The sequence below is a fragment of the Moschus berezovskii genome, chromosome 5 (genome assembly GCF_049115385.1).
Source record: "Moschus berezovskii isolate FMDL1 chromosome 5, NW_MosBer_1.0, whole genome shotgun sequence".
Classification (NCBI taxonomy): domain Eukaryota; kingdom Metazoa; phylum Chordata; class Mammalia; order Artiodactyla; family Moschidae; genus Moschus; species Moschus berezovskii.
In genome coordinates, this window is record NC_142464.1 from 4,589,195 (window position 1) to 4,609,669 (window position 20,475).

The window sequence follows — 20,475 nt, forward strand, 5'->3', positions numbered from 1 at the left end:
TATTCGAGAATTTTTGTAATTCCATACAAATTGTGAGATTATTTGTTCTAGTTCCTTGAAAAACATCGTTGGTAGCTGGACAGGGATTGCATTGAACGTATAAGTTACTTTAGATATTATACTCATTTTAACAATATTTATTCTTCCAATACACGAACATGGTATATTTCTCCATCTATTAGTGTACTCTTTGATTATGTTCACTAGTGTTTTATAGTTTTCTGTGTACAAGTCTTTTGTTTCCTTAGGTAAATACATTCTTAAGTATTTAAATCTTTTCGTTGCAACAGAGAATGGAATAGTTTCCTTAATTTCTCATTCTATTTTCTCATTATTAGTGTAAAGGAATGCAAGTGATTTCTGTGTGTTGACTTTATATCCTGAAACTGTACTGTATTCATTGATTAGCTCTAGCAGTTTTCTGGTAGATTCTTTAGGGATTTCTGTGTAGAGGATCACATCATCAGTGAACAGTGAAAGTTTTAATTCTTTTCCAATTTGTATTTCTTTTATGTCTTTTTCTGCTCTGATTGCTGTAGCCAAAACTTCCAGAACTATGTTGAATAGTAGTGGTGCGAATGGGCACCCTTGTCTTATTCCTGACATTAGGGGAAATGCTTTCAGTTTTTCATCGTTGAGGATAACGTTTGCTGTGGGTTTGTCATATATAGCTTTTATTATGCTGAGATATGTCCCTTCTATTCCCACTTTCTGGAGGGTTTTTATCATAAATGGATGCTGTATTTTGTCAAAGGCTTTCTCTGCATCTATTGAGATAATCATATGATTTTTATTTTTCAGTTTGTTAATGTGGTGATTTCAGCCATGGAATTAAAAGACGCTTGCTCCTTGGAAAGAAAGTTATGACCAAACTTGATAGTATATTAAAAAGCAGAGACATTAATTTGCCAACCAAGGTCCGTCTAGTCAAGGCAATGGTTTTTCCCGTGGTCATGTATGGATGTGAGAGTTGGACTGTGAAGAAAGCTGATCGCCGAAGAATCGATGCTTTTGAACTGTGGTGTTGGAGAAGACTCTTGAGAGTCTCTTATACTGCAAGGAGATCCAACCAGTCCATTCTAAAGGAGATCAATCCTGGGTGTTCATTGGAGGGACTGATGCTAAAGCTGAAACTCCAATACTTTGGCCACCTCATGCGACGAGTTGACTCACTGGAAAAGACTCTGATGCTGGGAAAGGTTGGGGGCGGGAGGAGGAGGGGACGACGGAGAATGAGATGGCTGGATGGCATCACCGACTCTGTGGACATGAGTTTGAGTGAACTCCGGGAGTTGGTGATGGACAGGGAGGCCTGGCGTGCTGTGATTCATGGGGTCGCGGAGAGTCGGACACGACTGAGCGACTGAACTGAACTGAACTGAATGTGGTGTATTACGTTGATTGATTTGTGGATATTGAAGAATCCTTGCATTCCTGGGATAAGCCCACTTGGTCATGATGTATGATCTTCTGAATGTGTTGTTGGATTCTGATTGCTAGAATTTTGTTAAGGATTTTTGCATCTATGTTCATCAGTGATATTGGCCTGTAGTTTTCTTTTTTGTGGGATCTTTACGAGGTTTTGGGATTAGGGTGATGGTGGCCTCATAGAATGAGTTTGGAAGTTTCCCTTCCTCAGCAATTTTATGGAAGAGTTTGAGTAGATTAGGTGTTAGCTCTTCTCTAAATTTTTGGTAGAACTCAGCCATGAAGCCGTCTGGACCAGGGCTTTTGTTTACTGGAAGTTTTTTTATTATAGCCTCGAGTTCGGAGCTTGTTATGGCTCTATTCAGATTTTCTATTTCTTCCTGCTTCAGTTTTGTAAAGTTGTATTTTTCTTGGAATTTTTCAATTTCTTCCAGGTTATTCATTTTATTGCCATATAATTGCTGATAGTATTCTCTAATAATCCTTTGTATTTGTGTAGCCATTGGTATTTTGAGAGGAATAGCATGCGACCTCTGGACTGCCCCAAGTTGGGGGTCGGGGGCAGGGGGAAGTGACATTTTCTTACCAGGAGAAATTCTTCTGATACTGGAGCACAGTTTATTTTCCATTGGATTGGTGGGCTTCTCCTTCTTTCATCCATCTCTTTCAGTTCTTTTAGAAGAGGGGCTTCCCTCCTGGGTTAGATGGACCCCTAGCTATTGGCTTTCAGGAAATGTCACTGTCGATGGGGTTGATACCTGCCGTCTCCTTCTAAGCATTTGCTGTTAGTATTAGAAATGCCAACGACTTCTCTTCCCCTTCCTTACTGTCCATCTCTCTGAGCCTCCAGTTTGAACAGGCCTAGTCTAGGGTCCCACGGCTATTGGGGAGGGCAGCTAGACCGTGTTTCTCAGGCCTTCATAGTTGGGCATCATTCGATATACTCTCCATGTCCCTTCCTTCGCCTGGTTTCCCTGCAGACCTCTCCTTCAAGCTTGTGTTCATGTCGTTTGTGTATTAGGAGCCAAATTCTGCCTACGTTCCGTGTATGCAAACAGTTGTCTTCCCGCTTGGGATATGTTGTTTGTGTTTTTCAGACGGTCTTTCCCAGAGCCCAAATCTTGGATTTGACAAAGTTCACTGTGTTCCCTGGTTACTCTTTGTGTAGTGCCTTTTGGTATTGTGTGTGAAAACTCAGAGCTCATGTCTAATGTCTGCTCCATTTCCTTCTGGATTTGTGAACCATTTTGCATGGAACGTATGTCTAGGACTTATTTGAAGTGCATTTGTTGAGAGGTGTTAATTTTCCATGGACATTCATGTCATACCCTCTGGTTTCCAATGTGTCACTCCTAAACTCTTTTGGAGACCTTCTCGGAAAAATGGGTGTTTTTCAGCTTGCATTTCCACAGTTTAATGGATTCAGCAGCTCTAGAAACAAGAACACTTTGTCCAGTGAAAGGGGGAGTAAAGTGCGGCCTCCCTTTCAGCACTGATCCCCAAGTCTGGTTGAGAGGGCTCTGATCTTCCATCATTGAGCCTGAAGACACAGGCATCCTTGTGTGCCCTTGGACGTGTGAGCGGCTTAAGGGAGTTTCGTCTGCCCAGGCACCAAGCAAGCCTGTGGCTTTGGACCACCAGAGGTGAGCATCTCAGAAGACAGGATCAACCGTGCAAGAAGTGGAATGGGATCCACCTTGAGGGTGGGCACTGATCGCCAAGAGATGTTCCAGTGGGGCTTTGATGGGTCCAGCACATTCTTCTGGCAGAGAGCGAGACAGATGTCTATGGGCTCTGCTGGCCCTCCATTCCCTCTTGTGGTCCCAAAGGCTGGTTGACACCAACTTGAGCACCTAGCTCTGAGATTATGAGAACCGCCACCTGCACTGTGTTTCCCTTTGCCCGCGTGTCCATGCGAAGCATCAGGCCATCTCTGAGCTACACTAGCCATGTGCATTTCCTCACATTGGAGTTGCACATGTTACTTCTGTTTCATTCCCGATCACTGATTTTTTCGAGCATGTGAGGACTACGAGGATGGTGGATCTCACCTTGTGTTCTGTGAAACACTTCTCCCTTTGTTGGTTTGGGTTTATCATTCCATTTCTCCTGCCTGGTTTATTGTTGTGAGTTTGTTTGTGCCAGCGGAAGAACTTAACATTTCCCTTGTGCCTGAGGTGTCCCACTTACAATAGCATTGCCTACCTGCATATTCTGAGCACATTTGCCGAGAGAGCTTCGTTTGGCAGATAACATCTTGAAAAGACCTACATGGTACTTTCAGATACCCAAAGGCTACGTCAAATGACAAAGGGACCAGAATTCTCCAGTTTGGTCTTCCAATATGTGGGGAGTCAGAACAATCCACTGAGAAGGGAAAAGCTACCGACTCCAGGATTCTGACCTAGAGAATTGCATGGATTTTAGAATTCATGGGGATGCCAAGACTCTAACAATGCCGAGAGACTATAACTTTCGGCTTCAGTCAGAGCAAAATACAGTTTCCTTTTATTTCAGTGATTGGCATTGATTGGGGACCTCGAAAGGATGGGAAGAAATGCAGAGAGAAGTAGGCTCAATGTTGTCAGGCGGGGAAAGAAAAACGGGGAGTGCTTGCCATGAATCCAGGCTTTGCTGGGAACTGGGGGGGATAGAATGAGGGTGTCCAAATGTAGACAGTGGTGATGTTTACACAGCATTGTCAAGGCCTCCATATTCCCAAATGGCATCAAGGAAGGAAAATTTATTGACACACAGTTGCGAGCAAAATATACAGAAAGCCATAAAAGACGTAAAAGATGAAAAGAAAGATGCCTGGGAGCCTGATGAAAATCAGCTCAGGGGAAGGGAAGTCCCCTGGGTGGGGAGCGAGTGGACGGCTGCCAAGGACAACACGCAGGGATGGAGGCTGCAGAGTCAACCGCGTCCCTGGACGAGGTTTTTGATGAAAGGGCTCTGGATCTCTGTCCAGAGCATGGGCCTGTTCTCCCTGCAGGGGTGGGACAGGCATGTTGGGCGTCTGAGTCCTTGGCAGGAGACACGGCAGGCTGCCCCTCTGCAGGTGGTCACTCAGGCCCTGACTCGGGTTCTGCCACCAAAGCCTGAGCAGGTGTAAGTTCACGTGGAGGTGGAGGTTCTGGAAAACGGGGTAGGACATCGGAGCCTGGGGCTCTGGTTCGTGCAGGCACAGAGTTCGGATGTGCTAACGGTGCTAGCCAGTACCCGGCTCGCCCCATTTCTTTGGGAGGGGACGTCTCAGGTCTCAATCTCCCCTCAGTGGATCCCTGGGTGCTGCACCTGGAGCTCCAACCTCTGTAGGGACTCGTTTTGGACTTGGAGGCTGGCTGAGTTTGACGGTCAGAGCTAGAGCTGGTGGAGAAGAAGAGTTTGCCACAGGACAGCCTTGCCATGTGCCTAAGTGGGTACGAAAGCTTCCTAGAGATTCTATAAGAAGGCCTAGCATCGGAGTCTTCTCTGCAGTCTCCAACATGTGTGGTGTGAGGCCAGGCATTGGTCCCGGACCAGCCCCAGCTCTGGGGGACACCTCCCTGTGTGGTTCAGCACTACCTCCCCACACTCACATGCAGCAGCCACAAACGCCTCATCTATTTGCTCTGCCCTCCTGGGTTCCAGGTCCTACTGCTACCTCCAAGGCAGGACTTCTCAGAGCTCTGGGTCAGGGCAGGCTCTGCTGAGTTCCGTGGCAGCCTGAGACTGGGCCCCGGGGTGCGTGCTGGGTGGTGTCTGTGTAGCAGGCCTGGCCTGCTCCGTCTTCATTGCCAGTTGGGCTGAGCCCTCCGTGGCCACGCTCACCTGGAGCCTGGACTGGGCCTCCCGGGCAGGGGGCTGGTGTTCTAAGCCCTCCCTCTTGGAGGTGAATGGGGTGTGCCCCTCAGGGGCCACCTCGGGTGGGTTGCTCTGCAATGATAGAGACCATCAGCCAGCCCTGCTTTGATATTTGTGAGCTGAGACTGGCCAGTATGGCTGCTGCTTCTGCCCGTCTGCCCTTCTGCTCCCAGAAGGAGCAGCGACAAAGATATGCTGAGATACCCACCCAGGAGCACGGAGACACACCTGAGGGCATGAGGTCAGCCTGGTCCACCAGCTCTGACTGGACGCTCCCCATGACAGGCAGCCTGCCCTCCGCTGGGGTTTGGACACAAGCAGTCAAAGGGCTCAAAACCCACATGCAGCTGGGCTTGCTTGAGTCAGACACACGCCGAGAAAACCCCTTCCACACACAGGGAAATACCTCAGGCTTCCCCGAGTGGGATGGGATAGGTGGCAGGACCCTGTATGCATACACTGAGCTTAGGCAGGATTTGGCTGTTAATACACAAATGACATGAACACAAAGGAGCCTGAAGGGGAGGTCTGAAGGGACACCAGGCGAAGAAAGGGACGCCAAAGGCGAAGAGAGTAGACCAAATGATGCCCAGAACTGAGGGTCTGATCCACAGGGTCTAGGTGCACTCCCCGAGGCCGGTGGGACCCTGGACTAGGCCTGTTCTACCTGGAGGCTCAGAGAGATGGACAGTGAGGAAGGGGAAGAGAAATACTTGGCATTTATAACACTCACAGCAAACGCTTAGAAGACGGCAATTATCAACCCCACCGACAGTTTCATTCCCTGAAAGGCAATAGCTAGGAGTCCATCTAAACCAGGAGGGGAGCCCCTCTTCTCTGAGAACTGCAAGAGATGGATAAAAGAAGGTGAATCCCACAAATCCAATGGAAAATAGCTGTGCTCAAGGATCAGAAGAATTCCTCCTGGTAAGATGATATCAATTCCCCCTCCCCCGCACCCCCACCGTGGGGGAATCCAGAGGATCCACTCTATTTCTCTCAAAATACCAACGGCTTTTCTCAGGGCATTATAACCAAAGAATCCAAAATGTCTATGGGAACACAAAGAACTCAAAAGAGTCAATGCAATCTGCCGTAAAGCTCTGGAATGGACATAGCAGGCTGACTGATAGCCAATTAGACCCTCAGACAAGGATCATCAGGACAGCATAGTACTGGGAAGAAATCAAACACGCAGAACCAGATCCATGGAATGGATTTGAGGTTCCAGACGTAAACCCAAGCTTCTACGGTCAATTCCTCGACGCCAAAGGAGGGGAGGTGATACGAATGGGAAAAAGAACCTCTGCAAGGAAAGGCCATGGGAATTGGAGATGGTTCCATCTAAACAATCACATTGGCTTTTGGTCTCAGAACACGTCAGATTCAGTGAAACACATCAATGCAAAACCTGAAGTGATGAAACTCTTGGAAATAAGCATGGGCCATAGGCGCCTTAATGTCAGGGACTTCTCAACATGTGTGTGGGGGTGGAAGAAAATTGGGTCTCTTCAAGTCAAGGAAACAGTAAACCAAAGGACACCCACCAGCTTCCATCCACTTGAACAGCTTTGCAACAGAAAAGCTAAGAATTTGCTAATCAAAATGGTAACAAACTGAACAAAAAAGAATATTAGCAATCAGAATATCGGAGAAGGGTTCCTACGTAAAAGAGACTGAGAACTCACACCACTAAGTCTCCCAGAACAAACCCCAGATCTAGCCCTTCCCCTAACACCAATTCCAACCCCAAACCTTAAACTCACTCTACACGAAACACTAAAGCCTCACCCTAGGTCAACAGTTTACATGCTTACATACATTCACATGCATTCAAGCATCCACAGGAGAGAAACAGAGAGGAAGACAGACTGAATTTGGAAAGGTCAAGAAAGAAACGGAACGGGGAAGAGAGACTGAACCAGAAAGAGAGGAAATGAGTCGATTTCACAGAATTTGCATGAATCTCTCTTGAGGTTGGAAACATTGACAGTGCGTATTTCCCCTGCAAGTGATAAAATGACACAAGATGATGAGATTCAAAGACAAGGATGCGGGGAGCCACTGTTTGGGCAGACTCCCCCACTCCTCGAGGCTGAGTGGGACACTTGAGTAGGACAAGGAAGGTTGATAACAGAGGGGGCGATGTCTGAATATGACCTTCCGGTCCTCCCAATGCGGGCGTCAAGAAATAGGCAGGAAGCAGACTGCCTTTTCCCAGGTCCCAGAGCCCATCCAGGCCTGATTCTGCCCCATTCTGTGCTAGGTCAGCCCTGTGTGAAATCTGTCCTTTGGGAAGTCTCAGTGTCCAAACTCCATGTGAAAGAGGCCCAAAGTATGAACAGGAACTGGAGTTGTTCGTAGGCTGACAAACCTAGGCAGCAGATGGGAGAGTGTTCCTCACTCTGAAGATCAAGAGACTGTGTCACCCAGCGGAGCACATGCCTTGCCCAGGGCCACATTATTTCTGAGAAGAAGGTCCTGGGCTGAAAACATCTGTGTCCTCAGAGCTCAGGCCCTGGCTGCACCCAGGTCTCCCCAATGCTGTGGGGTGAGCTGTGTGGTTTCACTGTGCCTGCATGTGGTCTAAGGACGTGGGGGAACAGCCAGAAACCCAGAGGTTTCCTTGGGGAGCTTTGTGGAAGGGACCTCGACCACGAACCAGGAAATGATGTCTCTTCCTGGCAACAGAACCCAACAGAACCCACAAACCGGGTATCCAGTCCCCCCCAGCGGAGAGGAGCCCCCAGCCAGATCATTTGCTGTCAAGATGTTCTGCTGCTTGCCCTTGCCCAGATGATGCCGGGACCTCAGGCGAGCTCACAGGCAGACTGTGTGGGCACGCGGTTGACACTGGCTCAGCACCCCCCCACCGAGAGTCCTCTGGCCCTTTGCCCGAAGGAACAGAAAGGTAACACGGGATCCCCAGGCCAGATCCGGCCACCTCTCCTGTCCCACCCGGGGAACCCTGAGGCCTTTCGCTGTGTGTGGGTGGGGGTTTTTCGGGGTGTGTCTGCCTCAAGCAAGCCCAACCGCATGTGGGTCAGGAGACCATGGGTCGCTTGTGTCCACACCCCAGGGGAGAGAAGGCTGGGTGGCATGGGGAGTGTCCAGGCAGAGCCACGTGCCCAGGCTGACCTCACACCCTCAGGGGTGTCTCTGTCCTCCCGGGTGGGTAGCTGAGCAGATCTTTGTCTTTGCTCTATCTGTGAGCAGAAGGCAAGACAGGCAGAGGCAGCAGCCATCCTGGCCAGCCTCAGCCCAGAAATATCGAAGCAGGGCTGGCTGATGGTCACTATCATTGCAGAGCGTCCCACCCGAGTTGGCCTCTGAGGGGCACACCCCATCCACCTCCCAGAAGGAGGGCTCAGAGCACTAGCCCCTGCCCGGGAGGCCCAGTGCTGGCTCCAAGTGAGCGTGGCCAATGAGGGCTCAGCCCAACTGAAGATGAAGACAGAGCGGGCAAGGCCTGCTACCCAGACACCACTCAGCATGCACCCAGGGGCCCAGTCTCAGGCTGCCACAGAGCTCTGCAAAGCCGGCCCTGACCCAGAACTCTGAGAAGCCCTGCACCTGAGGTAGCAGGAGGACCTGAAACCCAGAACGGCATAACACAGACGTGAGGCGGCTGGGACTGCTGAACATGAGTGTAGGGATTCGGTGCTGAGCCACACAGGTAGGAGTCCCCCAGAGCTGGGGCTGGGCCTGGACCAAAGGCTAGCCTCACACCACCCATCTTGGAGACTGCAGAGAAGACTCCGATCCTGGGCCTTCTTAGCGAATCTCTAGGAAACTTTCTTGCCCACTTAGGCACATGGCAATGCTGGCCTGTGGCAAACTTTTCTTCTCCCCCAGCTCTAGCTCCGGCCGTCAAACTCAGCGAGCCTCCACCTCCAACACCTGTCCCTACGGAGGTGGGAGCTCCAGGTGCAGGACCCAGGGATCCACTGAGGGGGGTTAGAGACCTGAGACGTACCCTCCCAAAGACATGTGGCCAACCGGGTATTGGCAGGCACACTCAGCACATCGGATCTCTGTGCCTGCCCGACCCATAGCCCCAGGACCCGATGTCCCACCCCGTTTCCAGATCCTCCACCTCAATGTGCACTTACACCTGCTCGGGCGTTGGTGGCAGAACCTGAGTCAAGGTCTGAGTGACCACCTGCAAAAGGGCAGCCTGCCCTGGCTCCTGCCAAGGACTCAGACACCCACCATGACGGTCCCACCCCTGCAGGGAGAAAAGGCCCCTGCTCTGGACAGAGACCCAGAGCCCGTTCAGCAAACACCTCGTCCAGTGGCGCGTTTGGCTCTTCAGGCTCCATCCCTGTGTGTTCCCTGTGGATGCCGTCCACTCCCTCCCCACCCAGGGGAGACTGACTTCCTTTCCCCTGAGCTGATTTTCATCAGGCTCCTAGGCATCTTTCTTCTCATCTTTTATGTCTTTTATGGCTTTCTGTATATTTTGCTCACAAGTGTGTGTCAATAAATTTTCCTTCCTTGATGCCATTTAGGAATATATAGGCCTTCACAATGCTGTGTAAGCATCACCACTGTCTACACTCGGACACCCTCACTCTATCCCCCCACCCACTTCCCAACAAAGCCTGGATTCATGGCAAGCACTGCCCATTCCTCTCTCCCCCGCCTGACATCATTGAGTCTACTTCTTTCTGCATTTCTTCCCATCCTTTCGGGGTCCCCAATCAATGCAATCACTGAAATGAAAGGAAACTGGATTTTCCTGTGAGTGAAGGTGAACGTTATAGTCTCTCAATATTGTTAGAGTCTTGACATACCCATGAATTCTACAGTGCATGGAATTCTCTAGGCCAGAATCCTGGAGTGGGTAGCTTTTCCCTTCTCCGGGGGATTGTTCTGAGTCCCCACATATTGGAAGACCAAACTGGAGAATTCTGGTTTCTATGTCATTTGAAGGAGCCTTTGGGTATATGAAAGGACAGTGTAGGTCCTTTCAAGATGTCATCAGCCCATCGAAGCCCTCTCGATAACTGCTCAGAATCTCCAGGTAGGCAGTGCTGTTGTAAGTGGGACACCTCAGACACAAGGAAATGCTGAGATCTTCTCCCGGCTCAAACAAACTCACAACAATAAACCAGGCAGGAGAAATGGAAAGATAAATCCACACCAACAAAGGGAAAACTCTTCCTCAGAACACAAGGCCAGAAAAAGACCCACCATCCTTGTGGTCCCCACATGCTCGAGAAAATGTATGATTGGGAAGGAAACAGAACAAACATATGCAGGTCCAATGAGAGGCAATGGACATGGCTAGTGTAGCTCAGAGACAGCCTGACGCTTTGCGTGGACATGCGGTCAAAAGGAAACACAATGCAGGTGGCAGTGGTCATCATCTAGAACTAGGTGCTCATCATGGTGACAACCAGCCTTCGGGACCACAAGAGGGAGTGGAGGGCCTAACAGAGCCCATAGACATCTCTCTCGCTATCTGGGAGAAGAGTGTGCTGGACCCATCAAAGTCCCATAGGGGCATCTATTGACTATCAGTGCCCACCCTCAGGGTGGATCCCACTCCACTTCTGGCACAGTGGCTCCTGTCTTCTGAGATGCTTACCTCTGGCAGTCTGAAGCCACAGGCCTGCTGGGCGCCTGCTGAGACGAAACTCCCTTCAGATGCTCACACAGCCAAGGGCACACAAGGATGCCAGTGGCCTGTGGCTCACAGATGGAAGATCTGCCCCCTGACAATCCGACCTGGGTATTTGTGCTAAAAGGGAGGCCGCACCCGACTCCCTTCATTGGAGTCAGCACCCCATCTGCTAGAGCTGCTGAATCCATTCAACTGTGAAAACGCAAGCTGAAAAACACCCATCTTTCCAAGAAATTCTCCTAAAAAGTTTAGGAGCAACGAATTTGGAACCCAGAGGGGATTACATGCATGTCCACGGAAACTTGACACCTCTCAACAAATGCACTTCAAATGATTCCTAGACATACGTTCCATGGAAAATGGTTTACAAAACTAGAAGGAAATGAAGCAGACATTAGACATGAGCTCTGTGTCTTCACACACAATACAGAAAGACACTACACAAAGAGTAACCAGGGAACACAGTGAACTTGTCTAACCAAGAATTGGACTCTGGGAAAAATGGTCTGTAAAAAGCAAACGACACATCCCAAGCTGAGAGACAACTGTTTGCATACACAGAGCTTAGGCAGATTTAGCTTCTAATACACAAGTGAGATGAACACAAAGGAGCCTGAGGGAGAGGTCTGAAGGGACAGCAGGCGAAGGAAGGGACCTGGAGAGTACACCGAATGATGCCCAGCACTGAGCACCTGAGAAACATGATCTAGCTGCACTCCCCGAGCCCCTGTGGACCCTGGACTAGGCCTGTTCTACCTGGAGGCTCAGAGAGATGGACAGTGAAGAAAGGGAAGAGAAATCCTTGGCATTTCTAACATTTACAGCAAACGCTTAGAAGGAGAAGGCAAGGATCCACCCCACCGACAGTGACATTTCCTGAAAGGCAATAGCTTGGAGTCCATCTAACCCAGGAGGGAAGCCCCTCTTCTCAGAGAACTGCAAGAGATGGATGAAAGAAGGTGAAGCCCACCAATCCAATGGAAAATAAGCTGTGCTCCCGGATCAGAAGAATCCCTCCTGGTAAGATGATGTCACTTCCCCATCCCCCCAACCCCCACCGTGGGGCAATCCAGAGGTTGCATGCTATTTCTCTCAAAATACCAAAGGCTGTTCTCAGGGCATTATAACCAAAGAATTCCAAAATGTCTATGGAAACAGAAAGGAGTCAAAATAGTCAATGCAATCTGCCACAAAGCCCTGAAATGTACATAGCAGGCTGCCTGATAGCCAATTAGACTATCACACTAGGATCATCAGGAAAGCATGGTACAAACATGAAGAACCAGATCCATGGAATGGAATTGAGGGTCCAGAAATAACCCCAAGCTTCTATAGTCACTTCAATGATGCCAAAGGAGGGGAGGCGATATGAATGGGAACAAGAGCCTCTGCAACGAAAAGCTGTGGGTATTGGAGATGGTTGCATCTGAATAATCACATTGGCTTTTGGTCTCATAACACCTCAGATTCAGTGAAACACATCAACGCAAAGCCTGAAGTGATGAAACTCCTGGAAATAAGCTCGGGCCATAGGTTCCTTAATGTCAGGGACTTCACGACATGTGTGTGGTGGCGGAAGCAAAATTGCGTCTCTTCAAGTCAAGGAAACAGGAAACCAAACAACATCAACTAGCTTCCATCCACTTGAACAGCTTTGAAACAGAAAAGCTTAGCATTCACAAATCAAAACGGTAACAAACTGAACACAATGGAATATTTGCAAGCAGAATATAGAAGAAGGGATTCCTAAGTAAAAAAGACAAGAACTCACACGACTAAGTCTCACAGAACAAACCCCAGACCTATCCCTTCCCCTAACCTCAACTCCATCCCCAAACCTTTACCTCACTGGAAAGGAAACCTTGAAGCCTCACTCTAGGTCAACAATATACATGCTTACATTCATTCACAGGCACGCGAGCATCCACAGCAGAGACACAGAAAGGAAGAGACAGACTGAATTTGGAAAGCTCAAGGAAGACAGAAGGAGGGCGAGAGACTGAACAATGGAGAGAGGAAATGAGTCGATTCCACAAAATGTACATGAATCTCTCTTGAGTTATGAAACAATGACAATGCCTATTCCCCCTGCAAAGGGGAAAATGACCCAAGTTGATGAGGCTCAAAGACAAGGATGCGGGGAGACACTTTTGCGGCAGCCTCCCCCACCCCTCGAAGATGAGTGGGACACTTGAGCAGGAGGATGAAAGTTGATATCAGAGGAAGTGATGGCTGAATGTGACATTTCCGGTCCTCCCAATGAGGGGGTCAAGAAATAGGCAGGAAGGGGACTGCCTTTTCCCAGGTCCCAGAGCCCATCTAGGCCTGATTCTGCCCCATTCTGTGCTAGGTCAGCCCTTGTTTGTGCCGGTGGAAGTACTCAGACTCTCCCTTATGCCTGCAGTTTCCCACTGAAACAGCACTGCCTACCATGCAGATTCTGAGCACATTTGCCGAGAGGGCTTCGTTAGGCAGATGACTTCTTGAAAGGACCTACATGGTCCTTTCAGATACCCAAAGGCTACTTCAAATGAAATAGAAACCAGAATAATCCAGTTTGGTCTTCCAACATATAGGGAGTCAGAACAATTGCCTGGAGAAGGGAAAAGCTACCAACTCCAGGATTCTGGCCTAGAGAATTCCATGGACTGTAGAATTCATGGGAATGCCAAGACTCGAACGATACTGAGAGACTATAACTTTCACCTTCAGTCAGACCAAAATAAAGTTTCCTATCTTTTCAGTGATTGGCATTGATTGGGGACCCCGAAAGAATGGGAAGAAGTGAAGAAAGAAATAGACTCAATGTTGTCAGCCGGGGGAGAGAGGAACGGGCAGTGCTTGCTATGAATCCAGGCTTTGCTGTGAAGTTGGGGAGGGGGGAGAATGAGGGTGTCCGAATGTAGACAGTGGTGATCCTTACACAGCATTGAAGGCCTCCATATTCCCAATGGCATCAAGGAAGGAAAATTTATTGACACACACTTGTGAGAAAAATATACACAAAGCCATAAAAGACATAAAAGATGAGAAGAAAGATGCCTAGAAGCCTGATGAAAATGAGCTCAGGTGAAGGGAAGTCAATCTCCCCTGGGTGGGGAGGAATTGGAATGCGTCCATGGGGAACACACAGGGATGGTGGCTGCAGAGCCAACTGCACCCCTGGATAAGGTATTTGCCGAACGGGCTCTGGGCCTCTGTCCAGAACAGGGGCCTGTTCTCCCTGCAGGGGTTGAACAGTCATGGTGGGCATCTGAGTCCTGGGCAGGAGCCAGGACAGGCTCCCTCTGTGCAGGTGGTCAATCAGGCCCTGACTTTAGTCCTGCCGCCAAAGCCCGAGCAGGTGCAAGTGCCGGTGGAGGTAGAGGCTCTGGAAGGCGCGGTGCGACATCAGGGCCTGGGGCTGGGCGTCATGCATGCAGAGATCCGATGTGCTGAGGGTGCTGGCCAGTACATAGCTGGCCCCGTATCTTTGGGTGGGGACGTCTCAGGTCTCCATCTCCCCTCAGTGTATCCCTGGGTCCTGCACTTGGAGTTCCCACCTCTGTAGGGACAAGTCTTAGACGTGGAGGCTGGCTGAGTTTGACGGCCAGAGGTAGAGCTGGGGGAGAAGAAAAGTTTGCCACAGGCCAGCCTTGCCATGTGCCTAAGTGGGCACGAAAGCTTCCTAGAGATTCGCTAAGAAGGCCTAGCATCGGAATATTCTCTGCAGTCTCCAAGATGGGTAGTTTGAGGCCAGCCTTTGGTCCAGGTCCAGCCCCAGCTCTGTAGGACTCCTCCATGTGTGGCTAAGCACCACCTCCCCACACTCACATGCAGAAGCCCAGCCGCCTCACTTCTGAGCTCTGCCGTTCTGGGCTCCAGGTCCTACTGTTGCCTCTGAGGCAGGGCTTCTTGGAGCTCTGTGTCAGAGCCAGCTATGCTGAGCTCCGTGACAGCCTTAGACGGGGCCCCGGTTTGTGAGCTGGGTGGTTTCTCACAGCAGGACTTGCCTGCCTCCTCTTCATTGCCAGTTGGGCTGAGCCCTCCTTGGCCATGCTCACCTGGAACCTGCATTGGGCCTCCTGGTAACGGGGTGGTGCTCTGAACCCTACCTCTGGGATGTGCATGGGGTGTGCCCCTCAGAGGCCACCTCGGGTGGGTCGCTATGCAATGATAGTGACCATCAGCCAGCCCTGCTTCGATATTTCTGAGCTGAGCCTGGCCAGGATGTCTAATGTTTCTGCCCGTCTGCCCTTCTGCTCCCAGAAAGAACAGAGATGAATGCCTGCTCAGATACCCACCAGGGAGGATGGAGACCCCCCGCCAAGGGCTTGAGGTCAGCCTGGGCACACGGCTCTGCCTGGACGCTCACCATGCCACCAAGCGTGCTCTCCCCTGGGCGGTGGACACAAGCGGTCCACGGGCTCCTAACCCACCTGTGGCTGGGCTTGTTTGAGGCAGACACAGCCTGAGAAACCCCCATCCACACACAGCGAAAGGCCTCAGGCTTCCACAGTTGGGACGGGAGAGGTGGGAGGACCCGGCCTGGGGCTCCCCTGTTACCTTTCTGTTCCTTCGGGCAAAGGGCCAGAGGACTCTCGGAGGGGCCCTGGGCCAGGGTCGACGGCCTTCCCACGCTCTCTGCCTGTGAGCTCGCCTGAGGACCCGGCCTCTGGGCAGGGGCAAACAGCAGAATATCTTGACAGCAAGCGATCTGGCTGGGGGCTCCTCTCCGCTGAGGAGGCCTAGATACACGGGTTGTGGGTTCTGTTGCCAGGAAATGACATCATTTCCTTGTTCGTGGCCTAGGTCCCTTCCACAAAGTTCCCCAAGGGAACCTCTGGGTTTCTGGCTGTTCTCCCATGCCCTTATGCCACGTGCAGGCACAGTGAAACACATTCAGCCCACCCCACAGCCTTTGGGAGACCTGGGTGCAGCCAGGGCCTGAGCTCTGAGGACACAGCTGCTTTCAGCCCAGGTTCCCTGTTCTCAGAAGTGATGTGGTCCTGGGCAAGACATGTGCCCCCCTTGGTTTCCCCAGTCTCTCCATCTGCAGAGTGGGGGTCACTCTTCCATCTCCTCCCTAGGTCTGTCATCCTACAAACAGCTCCAGTGCCTGTTCAGACTTTCGGCTGCTATCACATGGAACTTAGACACTGAGACTTCCCAAAGGACGGATTCAACACAGGGCTGACCTAGCACAGAATGGGGCAGAATCAGTCCTGGATGGGCTCTGGGACCTGGGAAAAGTCAGTCCCCTTTCTGCCTATTTCTTGACCCCTGCATTGGGAGGACCGGAAAATCATATTCACAAATTGCGACCTCTGATATCAACCTTCCTCGTCCTATTCAAGTGTCCCACTCAGCCTCGAGGCCTGGGGGAGGCTGCCCAAACAGTGGTTTCCCGAATCCTTGTCTTTGAGACTCATCAACTTGGGTCATTTTCCCCCTTACAGGGGGAATAGGCACTGTCATTGTTTCCATCCTCAAGAGAGATTCATGCAAGTTCTGTGAAATTGACTCATTTCCTCTCTATATTGTTCAGTCTTTCTCCCTCGTTCCGTCTCTTTCTTGATCTTTCCAAATTCATTCTGTATCTTCCTTTCTGTGTCTCTCCTTTGGATGCTCGCATGTCTGTGAATGCATGTAAACATGTATAGTGTTGACCTACGGTGAGTCTTTATGGTTTCGTGTCGAGTGAGATAATGGTATCGGGTTGGAGTTGGTGTTAGGGGAAGGGATAGGTCTGGGTTTTTTTCTGGGAGACTTAGTTGTGTGAGTTCTCAGTCTCTTTTACGTAGGAACCCCTTCTCCGATATTCTGTTTGCAAATATACTTTTGTGTTCAGTTTGTTACCATTTTGATTTGTGAATGCTTAGGTTTTCTGTTGCAAAGCTGTTCAAGTGGACGGAAACTCGTGGGTGTCCTTTCGTTTCCTGTTTCCTTGACTTGAAGAGACCCTACTTTGCTTTTCCACCCACATATGTTGAGAAGTCCCTGACATTAAAAGCCTATGTCCTGTGCTTTTTTCCAGGAGTTTCTTCACTTCAGGCTTTGCTTTGATGTGTTTCACTGAATCTGACGTGTTCTGAGACCAAAAGCCAACGTAATTGTTCAGGTGGAACCATCTGCAATTTCCACGGTCTTTCGTTGCACAGACTCTTATTCCCATTATAATCGCCTCCCCTCCTTTGGCATCGAGGAATTGACCATAGAAGTTTGGGTTTATGTCTGGACCCTCAATTCCATTCCATGGATCTGGTTCTGCATGTTTGATTTCTTCCCAGTACCATGCTGTCCTGATGATCCTAGTGTGATAATCTAATTGGCTATCAGCAGCCTGCTATATACATTTCAGGTTTTTGCGGCAGATTGCATTGACTCTTTTGACACCATAGTGTTTCCATAGACATTTAGGAATTCTTTGGTTTTTATGCCCTGAGAGCAGCCGTTTTTATTTTGAGAGGAATAGCGTGGAACCTCTGGATTTCCCCACGGTGTGGGTCCGGGGAAGGGGGAAGTAACATCATCTTATCATGAGTAATTCTTCTGATCCATGAGCACAGCTTATTTTCCATTGGATTGGTGGCCTTCACCTTCTTTCATCCATCTCTTGCCGTTCTCTGAGAAGAGGGGCACCCCTCCTGGGTTAGATGGATTCTTAATTATTGCCTTTCAGGGAATTTACTGTCGGTGGGGTTGATACTTGCCTTCTCCTTCTAAGCGTTTGCTGTGAGTGTTAGAAATGCTGAGGATTTCTCTTCCCCTTGCTCACTGTCCATCTCTCTGAGCCTCCAGGTGGAAGAGGCCTAGTCCAGGATCCCACGGGGCTTGGGGAGTGCAGCTAGACAGTGTTTCTCAGGACCTCAGTGCTGGGCATCATTCGGTATACTCTCTGTGTCCCTTCCTTCGCCTGGTGTCCCTTCAGACTTCTCCTTCAGGCTAGTTTGTGTTCATGTCGTTTGCATATTAGGAGCCAAATCTTGCCTAAACTCTGTGTATGCAAAGAGTTGTCTCCCAGCATGGGAGGTGCCTTATGCGTTTTTCAGACGGTCTTTCCCAGAGTCCTAATCTTGGATTTGACAAAGTTCACTGTGTTCTCTGGTTACTCTTTGTGTAGTGCCTTTCTGTATTGTGTGTAAAGACTCAGAGTTCATGTCTAATGTATGCTCCATTTACTTCTGGATTTATGAACCGTTTTGCATGGTACATATGTCTAGGAATCATTTGAAATGCATTTGTTGAGAGGTGTCAATTTTCATGGACATGCATGTCATCCCCTCTGGTTTCCAAATGCGTTGTTCGTAAACCCTTTTAGAGACCTTGTCGGAAAGATGGGTGTTTTTCAGCATGAATTTCCACAGTTGAATGGATTCAGCAGCTCTAGCATCAGGGACGCTGTGTCCAGTGAAAGGGGAGTCGGGTGCGTCCTCCCTTTCAACACTGGTCCCCAGTTCAGGTTGACAGGGCTTTGATCTTCCATCTGTGAGCCAGAGGCCACAGGCATCCTTGTGTGCCCTTGTCTGTGTGAGCAGCTGAAGTGAGGTTCTACTCCACAGGCGTCCAGCAGGTCTGCAGCTTTGGATCGCTACAGGTGAACATCTAAGAGGACAGGAGAAACCGTGCCAGAAGTAAGTGGAATTCACCTTGAGGGTTGGCATTGATCATTAAGTGATGCTACTGTGGGACTTTGATTGGTCCGGCAATCTCTTCTGCCAGAGAGTGAGAGAGATGTCTATGGGCTCTGCTAGGCCCTCCGCTCCCTCTTTGGATCCCGAAGGCTGGTTGTCATCATCCTGTACACCTAGCTGTGAGATGATGACCACCGCCACCTGCACTGTGTTTCCCTTTGCCCATGTGACCATGCGAAGAGTCAGGACATCTCTGAGCTACACTAGCCATGTGCATTGCCTCTCATTGGACCTGCACATGTTTCTTCTTTTTAATTCCTGATCACTGATTTTCTCAAGCATGTGGGGACCACAAGGATGGTGGGTCTTTCTCTGGCCTTGTGTTCTCAGGAACACTTGTTCCTTTGTTGGTGTGGGTATATCTTTCCATTTCTCCTGCCTGGTTTATTCTTGTGAGTTTGTTTGTGCCGGCAGAAGAACTCAGACTTTCCCTTGTGCCTGAGCTGTCCCACTTACAACAGCACTGCCTACCTGGAGATTCTGAGCATATTAGCCGAGAGGGCTTCATTTGGAAGATAACATTATAAAAGGACCTACAAGTCCTTTCAGATCCCCAAAGGCTACTTCACACTTTGGTCTTCCAATATGTGGGAAGTCAGAACAATCCTCTGGAGAAGGGAAAAGCTACCCACCCAAGATTCTGGCCTAGAGAATTCCATGGACTGTAGAATTCACAGGGATGCCAAGACTCTAACGATACTTAGAGACTATAACTTTCGCCTTCAATAAGAGCAAAATCCAGTTTCCTATCATTTCAGTGAATAGCGTTGATTGGGAACCCCGAAAGGATGGGAAGAAATGCAGAGAGAAGTGGACTCAATGTTGAGAGGCGGGGGAGAGAGGAACGGGGAATGCTTGCCATGAATCCAGGCTTTGCTGCGAAGTGGGGGGGATAGAATGAGGGTGTCTGAATGTAGACAGCGGTGACGCTTACACAGCATTGTAAAGGCCTCCATATTCCGAAGGAAGGAAAACTTATTGACACACACTTGCGAGCAAAATATACAGAAAGACATAAAAGACATAAAAGATGAGAAGAAAGATGCCTAGGAGCCTGATGAAAATGAGCTCTGGGGGAGGAAAATCAATCTCCCCTGGGTGTGGAGGGAGTAGACGGCGTCCACGGGGGACACACAGGGATGGAGGCTGCAGACCCAACTGCGCCCCTGGATGATGTGGTTGCCAAAGGGTTCTGGGCTTCTATCCAGAGCAGGGTCCTGTTCTCCCTTCAAGTGTTGGATAGTCATGGTGGGAGTCTGAGTCCTTGGTAAGAGGCAGGGAAGGCTTCTGCTCCTAAGTTGGTCACTCAGGCCCTGACTCGGTTTCTGCCGCCAAAGCCTGAGCAGGTGCAAGTGCACATGGAGGTGGAGTTTCTCGAAGGCGGGGTGGGACATCTTGGCCTGGCGCTGGGTGTTGTGCAGGCACAGAGATCTGATGTGCTGAGGGTGGTGGCCAATACCCGGCTGGTCCCGTGTCATTGGGAGGGGACGTCTCAGGTCTCGATCTCCCCTCAGTGGATCCGTGAGTCCTGCACCAGGAGCTCCCACCTCCGTAGGGACAGGTCTTAGACATGGAGGCTGGCTGAGTTTGACGGCCAGAGCTAGAGCTGTGGGGGAAGAAAAGTTTGCCACAGGCCAGGCTTGCCATGTGCCTAAGTGGGCACGAAAGCTTCCTAGAGATTTTCTAAGAAGGCCCAGCATCAGAGTCTTCTCTGCAGTCTCCAGGATGGGTGGTGTGAGGCTAGCCTTCGTTCCAGGCCCAGCCCCAGCTCTGGGGGACACCTCCCTGTGTTGCTCAGCACCGCCTCCCCACACTCACAGTTAGTAGCCCCAGCCAACTCACCTCTGTGCTCTTCCGTGCTGGGCTCCAGGTCTTCCTGCTGCCTCCGAGGCAGGGCTT

General features: G+C 50.1%; 1 protein-coding gene across 1 annotated transcript in view; it reads right to left on the reverse strand.

Moving 5' to 3' along the window:
• Positions 1–20,475, reverse strand: part of LOC148777777 (uncharacterized) — a 35,053-nt gene that overhangs the window by 13,687 nt on the left and 891 nt on the right. The window contains exon 2 of the mRNA XM_088836651.1: positions 15,449–15,630. Within this exon, the coding sequence (XP_088692777.1) occupies positions 15,449–15,630 (182 nt within the window). The remainder of the gene's footprint in view (positions 1–15,448; positions 15,631–20,475) is intronic.